The sequence below is a fragment of the Rattus norvegicus genome, chromosome 3 (genome assembly GCF_021556685.1).
Source record: "Rattus norvegicus strain SHRSP/BbbUtx chromosome 3, alternate assembly SHRSP_T2T, whole genome shotgun sequence".
NCBI lineage: Eukaryota > Metazoa > Chordata > Mammalia > Rodentia > Muridae > Rattus > Rattus norvegicus.
In genome coordinates, this window is record NC_141536.1 from 106,845,459 (window position 1) to 106,858,359 (window position 12,901).

Consider the following 12,901-nt stretch of genomic DNA (forward strand, 5'->3'; position numbering starts at 1 on the left):
TGAAAGAAATCAAGACTTTCTCAAAACACATACACCTCTGATGTGAGGAAAAGAGAAGAGCTAGGATAAAATACTTCTGTTACAGAAAACCTACCCAGGCTGATGGACTGTCTACATATCAGACTACAAGAAAGCTCTCATAGAAAAAAACGTGAATTTACTCTTTAAAACCATTTCATAGGATATGAAAGTAGGGATATTCTCCAGTTCATAACATGAGAATATTGAATGCCGATCATTGATAATGAGAAAATAAAATTACAGGAAAACTCATCTTGAACACAATAAAAAAAAAGGAATCCAACAATGTATATGAGTGAGAAGACATGGGTATGTTTGTGTGTGTTAAGAACAAGCAAAAATTAAAGAACAGTTTCAAACTAGAAGCCTGTCAATACAACGTATCACAGCATGATGACAAGGATAAAGGAAACCTATATGCTCTTTTTTTTTTTTTTTTTTTAAAGACAGGGTCTTACTACTGAACCTGAGCTGTTCTAGAGCTTGCTAGGATTCCCTGATTGGGTCTTGAACTTATAATCCTCTTGCCTCAGTTCTATAGTGCTAGATTATATAGGTAAATGCCACCAGGCCTAGTCTACGATAATTTTAATCCATATACAACTGAGCCTTTGATTAGACTGAACCTTCTTATTAAAAAGAAGAAGGGGTTGGGGATTTAGCTCAGCGGTAGAGCACTTGCCTAGCAAGCGCAAGGCCCTGGGTTCGGTCCCCAGCTCCGAAAAAAAAAAGAAAAAAAGAAAAAAAAAAAAGAAGAAAATATTAAGTTAGTAAACTAGGGCATCTTTATCCAAATAAAGTGCTATTCCAGAGGAAAAAGTCTATAGTAAACATGTATTTAGTGATGAGATATACTAATATTGCCAATAAATTCAGACATAAGACAAGGAAGCTGTCATCATTGTTTTTACTAAATACTCTTACTGAGAAAGCAAGGCCAGGGAAGGAAACTACACAGTACAAATTAGAATCAAAAATAGAAACCAGAGAAACTACAACTAATTATTGCAAAATTCCAGGTGAAAGGGAAAGACTGTCAGTTGTGTAGTTACAGAAGAAAGGAAGATTAAAAAGTTCTTGAGGAACTGCTCAGCAATGGGGAGTACAAACCCCTCTTCCAGAGGACCCAGATTCAGACCCAGCACCCATGTAGAGGGGCTTACAACCACTTGTAACTCCAGTACAAGAACTTTGATTCACATGGATATAACTGCCCATAAACACATAATTTTAAAAAGTCAAATAAATCTTTAAAAAAAGAAAAACTCCTGATATTAAGAAATTGTCAATGATAATTAATTTGAAATTTCCAAGGAAAAATAATTAAAAATATTTAAAGCAGGTTCCTTCTCCTGTGTCGTACCTGCCCGCATGCCAATATGCTTCCTGTCACGATGATAGTGGACTACCTCTGAAACTGTAAGCTGGTCCCAATTAAATGCTTGCCTTTATAAGAAAAAAATATTTTCACAGCAAGAAAGCCAAACTAAAACCAAGTATCTATGATTCATAGAAAGTATGTGGAGTTGTGACTACAGGTGCAAAAATATTTCTGATTTTCCTACTTCATATTGATCATGTATGAAACAGATAGAAAACAACAGATAGTTTTAAAAGACATGAACTGAACTTACTGGTAAAAAGATTACTTAGTGCATTTTCTTTTGGTGATTCCTTTGAGGACGAGATGCCAACATGTACAATAAAAATGTATGGTGCATCTTGCCAAGTCTGCAATGGTTCATGCATTGCCTAGAGAAGAAAAGGGAGGCATCAAAACTTCAAGTCTCAAGAATCCAGAGCACAAGTTAATAATACAGTATGAAACACGGCTTCAGAATACAGCCCAGAAATGAAGCGGAGTCCTTCATCTTTCATTCATGGAAATGGTCATCACAAGACAAGCTTATACACCACATGGCAAAGTAGACAACACTGTAAATTGATACAACACAGTCCCTCGCATTCTTGCTATATAAAGGTCTAAATTTAATGTATTTATTTTTTACAAAGAAAAACTATAATTAAAAAAAATCATTGAATTTAATCTCACTCATGCTAGGATAATTATTTACATCACATAAAAACATTCTTGATGTCAATAGAGGAAAAAAATATATACATGAGTACTCATACACACACACACACACACACACACACACACACACACACACACACACACACACACAGTCCTGAATCAAATTCCTAGTCCAAACTACCAGAACCTATAATGACATGGTCTCACATTTAAATAAAAGCTTTCACCTTAACCTAGTCTAGGTGTATGGGAAGGCGTGACTAGCCAGTCCTTGACTCTAAGAAACAGTGACCATTGATTTCTTCACTCAGGAATTTTTACAAACAAGATTAAAATGGAGAGGAGATTTGGAGATGCAGGGAATCATGGAATTGACCTGGTCTAGCTGCTTTCAGAGGTATGCAACATAGGTTTTTCAGGCTAGAGCTCATGGCTCTTGGGCACTGTGTGCCTTTCAACATTCCCTTAAGGAGGGAAGCATTCAGATTACCTGTGTATCTTTGCAATCTCTAGAAGTCAGCAAAGCATATACAGGTTTGACAGAACAATCAGTCTTAGACATTAATTCTATATACCCTGTATAACTTGCACACATCATTGCATTCTGACAACTACAACTGTATTCTTACTGGCAATCACCATTGCATTGTGTCTGATGAGGGCTTGCAATCAACAGTGCTCAGCCTCAGTCCTGCTGAGACTCTTCAATCTGACCTGGTTTTAATCTCTACCAACCACATGGTGTGACCATGACTTTGGTAAGTAAGCACTGGTGCCTACTATGCAGGAAAGCCATTGGTTTTTTTTCTTCATCTGTGAAAGGAGGCACCACTACTTAGACTTTCAGCTTGTTACTGTGATCTTTTTTTTTAAAACTTTATTTATGTTGTATATATAAGTACACTGTAGCTGTCTTCAAACACACCAGGGGATGTGATGGTTTGCACATGCTTGGCCCAGGGAGTGGCACTATTAGTAGGTGTGGCCTTGTTGGAGGAAGTGTGTCACTGTGGGGGTGGGCTTGAAGACTCTCCTCCTAGCTGCCTGGGAATGCTCAGTCTGTTCCTGGCTTCCTTTGTGTGAAGATGTAGAACTTAACTCCTCCTGCACCATGCCTGCCTGGATACTGCAATGCTGCCATGCTCCTGCCTTGATGATAATGGATTGAACCTCTAAACCTGTAAGCCAGCCCAAAGTAAATGTCGTCCTTTATAAAACTTATATTGGTCATGGTGTCTGTTCACAGCAATAAAACTCTAATTAAGATAGAGGGTATCAGCTCACATTATGGATAGTTGTGACATCATGTGGTGGCTGGGAATTGAACTCAGAACCTCTGGAAGAACAATCAGTGTTCTTAACCACTGAGCCATCTCTCCAGCTACTGTGATCCTAAAAGGAGGCTTTACCCAAAGGTTTCTAGGTAAACATCAGTGATTTATGAAACCCAGCGGATTTTGCACATTTATACATTTTAGCCCTGTGGATTGATTCAGAGTTTTTCCTCTAATAACCGAAATGTCCTGCAAACCAAGATTTCATGACACATAACTTTAGGTCCAAATAAGCAGATACATCCTTCAACTCTATAATCACTGGTTATTTCAGTAACAACTATGTCATGCTGAACTTTGATCTCTGCCAATCTTTCTCTTCAGAGAGGATCCTGAGAAATGTATAACTTCAAAGTCATAAGAATCCTATATTATGTTACCCACAATTACTGAACCTTTTCTGAACTTAGTCATTAACCAATTAGTGTAATAAGCCATTCTGCTAATAACTCTTATATCTTAAACCTACCTCTTATAAATTTCAAAATGTACTGACTAATTTTCATAGTACAGAATTTGTTAAGTGTAGTTCCTTTAGCTCTCAGATCTAGAGATTTTAAACTTGCAAAAGCAGAATTTATATGCCTAACACTCTGTTAGGTATGTAACATTTGTTACTTGTTTAGTCTTAACAAACCTACCAGATAAGCAGTTATTATTGTTTGATTTTATTTGAGGTAAATATTACATATTTTAACATACTGTCATAACTTTAACAATGTTACTGAGCATAATTCAATGGAATGTGACACCAAAACTTTTTTTGAGACAAGGTCTCTCAGGCTGACCTTTAACCTGTGCTTAAGATATTGTTACTTCAGGTTCCTAAGTAGCTGGGACTAGACAAACACCCCTGTGCCCAGCTGCACAAGGCTAACCACCGAAAAGTAGACCCTTGTTTACTGGGCAATAAAACTCCACCTCTCCTTCCCACCACCACTTGAAAACTTAACCTACTTCCTGTTTCCAGAGATTTGTTGTCTACTGTGGACATTTCACATCAATGGATGAATTAAACAATATATTTCCTTTAAGATCTGACTGGTCTCATAATCTTCAAAGTTATCTATGTTATGGCATATACTAGTACTTCAGTTTTGTGAATGAATAACATTACAATTTACAGGCACAAAATCTTGTCTATTCACTCCTTCTTGGAGTCTGAACCTTGGGAGCATCCCAATTCGAGAAATTAATTAAATTTAGAAAGCATTTGGCTATTGTTTATTCTTTTATACCTCTTTTCTCCTCAGACTTCCATTATATGCACACTGGTCCACATGATAGATGCATAGGTCTCCAAGGCTCTGTTTTCAGTCCTTGCTCTCTAGTCCTCTGAACAGGTAACTTCAACTGACCATCTCTGGATGGGTTCTTCTACCTGCTCAAATGGCGACAGCCCTGATCAGTCTCTTACTTTAGTCAATGCTATTTTCAGCTTCATGGTTTCCAGTGTTATTTTGTGACAGGGTGCCACCAAGTAATCCAGGCTGATCTCAATGTTACTGAAACCCTCCTGTTTCAGCCTCCCAAGTGCTAGCTTACAGCACCTACAGGAATATAAGTCACTATATGTATCTTGGCTTTGTAATTTCCACTTATTCCTTTTTATAACTTTTATCTGTTTCTTCCTGATTTCCCTTAGCTTTTTGTCTAACATTCCCTTTCATTCTTTTGAACACATTTTAAAAAGTTCAAAGTCTTTCTTACATTTCTTACAATTTCTAAAAAGAAATTTTATTTTAGAATTCATTTAAATTAGAAATTGCATTTAAATTTGCCACTTTCTTTGCATAACTCATAGTTGTTTACAGAAAACAAGAACATTCTAGATGAAAGAAGATCCTGCCCATCACTGAAGGCAGAAGGGGACAGGTGTTCTAAAGTTTTATTTGCTTAGTGGCTTTTCTTAAAATATTTGTGTAAATTCCATACAAAAAGTCCTGTGTGGCTCCCAACATCTGTGCTTGTTCATTTGCCTACCTGTCTCCTTCCTTCCTGTCACTGTTTTCAGTTCTGGAGGTTGAATCTATGACCTCATGCTGGTAAAGTAAACATTCTACCCTAAGCTACAGCCCCAGCCAAGTCTTGCAACTGACAGACTGGCTACTACTTCAGTAAGATTTCCTAAACACCAGGAGCTAAAAAGATAAAGAGAAAAGGTCCAGTCCTAGTTCTTGCAAACTGAGACAAGCCTTTACTCTGTGTGTGCAGTCAGAAGGCCAGCCAGCATCAAAGCTAGCTTAGTCTCTTCAAAGCAGTGTCCTATCCTGGATACACAAGAGCTCTTCAAATTATCTCCTTCTGTTCCTGCTCTTTACAGGTTTTGTACTCTCACCTATTGCTTACCCATTCTCCCTATGATGCTGCAGCCCAGAGTTTTTGTCTCTAAATATACTTAGCAAAACAACCAAGATGCCACTTGGCCTTGGGAATGCTGCGTCAAGCAGAACATAGGCAAGTCAGGGATCTGTCAGTCCAGACAAAAACATAGCCACAATCCTTTAGTAAATTCTGTATTTACATCCCTGGCACCAACAATTTATCCAGAACTCATGCTGCCTGATCTGGGAAGCAATAGGTGGTGATTTAAACACCATAGCACTCTACCACAGCAATGAGGCAGCTTCTTGCTTCAGTGAGACGGCTCACCAGTTAAGACGCTTGCTTGCAGAATCCCAGTGACCTAATTTTGATTCCCCAGAACCCATATAAAGGTAGAGAAACCTAGCTCTATAAAATTGTCCTCTGACCTCCACTTGTGCACCATGACATGAATGCACTACCCCAGCTAACAGATCAACGAAAGTTGCATGTGGTGATCTAAACACAGATGCTCTGAAAGATATACTACATGGGTAATTCTGTCTCTGATACATTCTATATTCAATGAAGTAATAAGCTGTGAGAATTATCACAAAACTTAGCATGCTATTATCAAACTATCATTAATCATGCTCCTTGGCACTCACCCAAATGAACTGGAAATCTATATCCATACCACCTCACACAAATGTTCACAGCTAAAACTTAAAAGTAATTAAAATGTCCTTCAAAGGTGAATGATTACCAGACAGTGAAATACTACTCACTCTAAAGAGTAATGAGCTACCTAACCACCAGAAAATACTTAAAAACTTCAAATGTACATTACAGAGAAGACAATCTGAAAAAGCTATAGTCATTTGACTATGATCAGGTGATACTCCAGAAAATGTAGAACTACATAAACAGTAAAAAGATCAGCAATTTGTCAGGAATTAGGAAGGATGGAGAGATGAAAGGCAAAGAACTGAGAATTGTTAAAGCCCTGAAGCTACCTCGTATAAAGGTATCATGGTGGAAATGTCATTGTACAGTTGTCAATGGGATCTATAACACAGTCAACATTATGCAAACAAGTCTGGCCTAGAATCTACAGAGATCTACCTACCTCTGAATGCTGGGATTAAATTTTTATGATCAACTATATGCCAGCCACAAGAAAAGGCAAAACAGGCTTAGAGGTCCCCCAAAAATCCATTTGCTTGAGCTGACTGGCAAGTTGCTAAAATCCTCTATTCTAAGGGGTTGGCTCTGACTTGACATAGAATCACTCAGTTACAACACTTGTCAAAACCATTCAATATAAACTGTTAACAATCACAGCTGCCTGGTATGACATAAGCAGTTGTACGTATCAAGAAGCTGAACAAAAAGATAAAAGGAAAAAAATTATACAATGGAGAGCCTCTGTGACTCTGAACTCTAAAGTACCCCTGGAAATCTGACAGCCACACACATGACATGTGCAGGGCTATGCATAGACCCAGGAAAGAACTGAGAAGGCCCTCATCACTCATCCCTGATAGGCCTTAGTGCTTTAAGCAGACAGGAAGAAAGGTTAAGGCAAAAGTGTTAAAGTGGGAAAGAAGCCCCACACAAGGTCATTTATTATACAATTAGTAACTGAGGACAGAGACTATGGGAGAGGGGCAGTGTAGACTGACAGTGGGGACAGACTTTCAGAGCTAAGAATTCTGAAGCTCAACACTAGTGGTTTTATAACCTGTGAATACACTTAAGCCCACCAAGTTTTATACTTCAAAAGGGTAACTGTGTGATATATAGTATATTTAACAAAATTGTTACAAAACTAAAGACAAAAGGCAGGAATGTGGTCCAGGCCTGCAATCCCAGCACTTAGGAGGCTTGCGTGGTCTATAAAGTCAGATTTGTGAAGTGAAGAAAGCCCAAAATCTAAAAAATTAAAATTTAAAACTTTAACAGCTTTGTGAAAAAGATGATCTAAAACAATTGCTATATATTTTCTCTATATTTTAGACTGGAAATGTTCTTAAGGAATTAGTAGTATGTTCTTTTACTAAAAAAATCATATGCATGTGTGTCTATGTTAATGTCTGCCAAATGTGTATGAGTACCCATAGCAGCCAGAAAGAGGTGTCGAGCTAGAGTTACAGGTGGCTGTGCGCCAGCTGAGACTGCTGGGAACCAAAGAGAATGTGAGTCCTTTGGAAGAGCAGCAAGTACTCTTAACTGCGGAGTTGACTCTCTGGCCCCCAGAAAATAGTTATAAATGAGCCTCCACCCAACTGTATTTATAAAAGTAACTAGTTTTGGCCTTGTTTCAATTTCCTAAAGTTTCTTCCAATTATATTCTATCACAGATAATTCAGACTAGGTTTAAATTTTTTGAACTGGTTTCTTGTTTACAAATATTTATTGATGGAGGGGAAGGATTCCCAAGATAATACAGGATTTTGGTGTTGTTGTTTAAAAAAAATCTAGAAAATACAAAGAAGAAATAAAAACCACTCATAGTGTCACCTAGAAATAGCCATTACCACTATTTTGGTGTGCAGTTTCTAGTCTTAATTTCCTTCTTAAATGTTACAACAGCAAAAGAAAACTATTCAAACATCAAACATATACACTACTGCCCCAAATGCCTAAATACTTACAATTTTGTCTCCAGTAAAGGTAAGATTTGTTGCATTCTCCTTAGCCTTTAAACATTAAAAAAGAAAAGAAAATTAAGAAAATTAACTTACAGTTTTTACATTGCTCACAGAAATATATAAGGATAAATAATTACCTCCTGTTTTTCTCCTAAAAGAGGAAGTCGATGCATAAGATCCCCAGAAAAGCTCTATAAAACAATTAAATTGAAGATGTATAAATAACAAAACTGTAGGACAAAATACTTAGAAATGGTTAAAGCAAAGCATACACCATTGTAGTAAAAAAATAACATCATCAGCAGACAAAAAAATTTCCAATGAATTAGAAATGAGTGGAGAAAACTCTGCTGAGCATGGCCTGGCTCGCAGTCTTTCCATGCAGGGCAACTACGAATGTCAAATCCTTGGACACTCAGGTGTGTCTGAGTGAGGGAGGGGACATCAGCAGAATGAGGAACGAGCCTTAGGTCATTAGGAGCTGAGGTATTTTCCTTCCTCAGCAATTGGATTGTGCAATCCGATGCTTCTATTAGACTGAAGGCAGGAACCCTTACCAACAGAGGTGTAGCCTATGGCTCTAAAAAGACTATAGCAGACCTGAGAGTAACAGGATGCAGCAAGCAGCTTTCTATAATCAAATCCAACCAACCCTTCAAGATGAAGAGAGAATTACTTGATGTTACAGTTTCTTCTGTTTGCCATCAATCTTGTATCATTTAAACATTTTTCTACTTACTCCATAAGGTCTAAGCTATGACAAGACCCTCAAAATTAATTATCACTCATCTGTCAATTATTAAATTATAATCCTCAATCCGCTACTTGTAGAAACTGAACAGATACCCTGCCTTCTGCTGCACTGTTTGCTACTTTGCAGCATCTGCTAAGTGTCTCCAAGCAAATGAAACAAAGACAAAGTGAAGCTGCTGCTAACAGACTTTCCTATACTCTAAACATTTTCCATCCAAAAACTGGTGCTATCTGCCATTTCTAAAATTAAAAAACAAAAAAACAAAAACCAAAAAAAAAAAAAAAAAAAAACAAAAACAACTGAATTTGAGGTATGGGCAATGGATCAGAGGGGAAAATGCTTGATGTTCAAGCATGCTGACCTCATCTTGGAGCCCCAGCAACCACATACAAAGCAAAGCATGGTGGTATGAGTTTGCAACCCCACCCAAGGAGTTCACCTGCCACCCCATTTACCAAAAGCAACAAGTATTGGGTACCATGAGTAACACTGTCTCAAAAAATAAAGTAAAATAAAGTGAAATAAGGTAGAAGTGAATGAAGACAGACTATGTCAAACTCTGGCCTCCACTTGTAAACGCATGGTCACACACACACACACACACACACACACACACACACACACACACACACACACACTTACTTCACATAAAAATAGCATTTATGTGATTATATCTATGTAAGCATTAATAAATGTATAGTCATCTATAGTATTCCACTCTGTATATATTACTCTTCACACAAACAAGGTATAGAATTCAACCCTAAAGTAGCAATGCCCTTTTGATTTCAGATGTATAATGGTATCTAAAACCTCTAGTTATCTGAAGACATATCAACTAAAAAATTGCTTTGTTAAATAACCATCACCAGATGAGTAGATAAATAGAATGTGCTATAAACATATGTTAGAATTCAGCCCTAAAAGGGGCATATGTTGCAACATAGGTAGGTGAGCCTAAAAAATAGAGCCCATACCAAAAAGAACAGTACTCAAATCCCTCTATGAAGAATCCAGAATTGTCAAACTCCTAGGGATGAAAACCAGACTAGAGGAGAGCATGGTGCAGGAGGGATACATGAAGACTGGATGGTACAGATGCCACTCGGTTCAGTAGGCTCAAAGTCTGCAAGGGACAGTGGTGATGGCGGACAACATAAATGAACTCAGAGCCACCCAATCTAGCCTTAATGGTTAAGGTAGCAATGTAACTTTTACAAGAATCTGCTGATAACACAGAGCAAAGTGCAGCTTTCCTTCAGAGTACCGAAATCTCTTCTAGAAGACAGAACTAGCAAATAAACAATGGACACGGGAGAGATTCAGACATTACTTTTCTTCACCTTTTCTCTTCCCTTCTAACCACTGTCAAGAGTTTTACCTGTGCTTTATATAGTTCACTACAGTTCTGAAATACTTTTGATGATGTTTGGTATCTCCCAGACAAGCCTTTTTTTTCCTTGAGATTTTCCAAGTATGTCTCTACTTCATCTGCCTAGAAAAACAAAGATACAAAGTTTAGCTCACCTGATGCAATCAGGTGTTTGGAGAACAACAAAGAGTCAACTTGTAGTAAAAATATAACTTTGCCATTTTAAAAACCAACAGGAGAAACCTGGAGACATTGTTCAGTTACTCAAGTGCTCATTGTCAAAGTACAAACACTTGAAGGTGAGCCTCAAAACCCATGTAAAACAAGCTGGGGGGGTGTGTGTGGGGGGGGTGTCCTTGCTACCCTAGGACATAACAGGTGGAAACTGGGTGGGTCTAGGACTCACTGGCTGGCCAGCCAGCACAGCCTGCTTGATAAGAGCTAGCCAATGAGAGACCCTGTCTTGAAAACACAAGGTGGAGGGCATCTGAACAACACTAGAGGCTGTCTTCTGGCCTGCACACATATGCACTTAGACACATATGCACACCTTTAAAATAATCACAGAATTAGTCTTTGGCTCACAAAAAAATGGGTAATTCTCTAACAATTCTGGGGACACTAGTAAGCTTTCAGATACAAAGAGTCTTTATCAGATAAAAATACATTTAAGTTACTTGACCAAATCAACAAAATCTACAACATTTATGCTCATAAGCTTAGGATGTAAAACTGTTGCTGCCAATCATAGCCCATTCTGATAGTTACAGAAGAAAATACCACTTATCAGTTCTGTGGTTTCTCTCCCATATCTAAACCACACTCATCAGAAAGGCTCTAATATATCGTATCTTCAACCATCGTCTCCATACTTAAAAACAAGTGTGAGTGCACATGTGTAAGTTTATGTATGATTATGTACACATATGCACGCCCTCAGCAGTCTTGGATCCCTGAAGCTGCAGTCACAAGCAGCTTGGCTCTGAGCAGGGTGGGTGCTGGAAACTGAAGCCAGGTCATCTGTAAGATCCGTACACACCAACTGCTGAGCCATCTCTCCAGTCCCATCTCCATAACTATTTGTATGTCTTATGAAAACAGGACCTAAATTCTTGACCAGATCACATGAAGTTCCAAATATAAAAACTTTCTAGCATCTGTTTAATTTATGACTAAGAGAAAATTTTAAACCAAATTCTAGAGTCATCATTTCTCTAAATTCTTCAGTACTTTCACTCCTTCCTATATTATTCCAAACATATCTATGTATATGTATTATAACACACAGACACACACAGAGATACAAATATAAACTTGTAATCCTGTGTAAAGCAGGTAGTGCCTGAGAAAGCTACAGGCTTTGGATCCTCTGGAGCTGGAGTTATAGGCACTTTTGAGCTGTACGACTGGGTGCTCAAAACAAAACTTGTGTCCTCTGCAAGAGCGATATATGCTCTGAACACAGAGCTCATCCCAACATTGTATAATGAAAGCAAAAGTGTCACCAACACCCCTGTAAAACTTCAAGACAGAAGCTGGGGATGTAGCATAGTTGGCCATGTTTGCCTAGCTTGAATGAAGCCCTGGTTTACATCCCCACTGCATAAAATCAGGCACAGCTCAGCACTTAAGAGTGCTGGCTACTCTTCTGGGGGACGCAGGTTCAATTCCTAATACTCACACCAATGCCACAGCTATCTGTAACTCCACTCCCAGAGATTCTGACACTCTCTTCTGGCCTGTATACACATGTGGTATACATACACTTAAAAAAAAAAAATACAGAAGCACAAAATAAAAATAAAATCTCCCAATAAACACCTGGGAACATTATATTATAAAATGTAAGAAGTTCATTAATACAATTTCAGCCCCTGCATTTCAATTAACCTTTAAGAAACTCCACATATCAGTGGTTATGAGCACTGACTGCTCTTTCAGAGGTCCTAAGTTCAATTCCCAGCAACCACATAGTGGCTCCCAATTGTAATGGGATCTGATGCCCTCTTCTGGTGTGTCTGAATGAAGACAGCTACCGTGTACTCCCACACATGAATAAATAAATCTTTAAAAAAGAAAAGAAACTCCACATAGTAAGTTGCAGTATTAAAAAAAAAATCCCAATTACATGAAAATGTCACATAAACATCATCTAACCATATGTCTTTATGAAGTCAGATTTTCTCAACATATACTTCAATCTAAGCAATTTATCACAGGACTGAGGAAAGAATGCAGTACAAGGGCCTGTCCTCTCTCATGCCAGATCTTAATTAAAGACATCTCAAAGACCACACTGCTACTCTTCTCTGACTTTTTTTCCTTTGAGACAAGTTTTTATATAGCTCAGGCTGTCCTTCAACTCACTATGAAGCCAAGGCTAGTTTTGAATTCCTGACCCTCCTATCTCTAATTCTTAAACCA

General features: G+C 38.0%; 1 protein-coding gene across 18 annotated transcripts in view; it reads right to left on the reverse strand.

The window, feature by feature from the left end:
• The window catches only part of Tmem87a (transmembrane protein 87A), a 45,780-nt gene that overhangs the window by 25,502 nt on the left and 7,377 nt on the right, over window positions 1-12,901 (reverse strand). For 14 of the 18 annotated variants that reach the window (XR_015683245.1, XR_015683246.1, XR_015683243.1 and 11 more), the window contains 4 exon segments: window positions 10,487-10,600; window positions 8,489-8,542; window positions 8,355-8,399; window positions 1,656-1,773 (listed from right to left, as the gene is read on the reverse strand). Coding sequence is in view for 13 of the 18 variants with exons in the window: in XM_087653603.1 (XP_087509729.1) it covers window positions 1,656-1,773; window positions 8,355-8,399; window positions 8,489-8,542; window positions 10,487-10,600 (331 nt within the window). In the remaining 5 variants the exon portion in view is untranslated. 18 annotated transcript variants of the gene reach the window in all.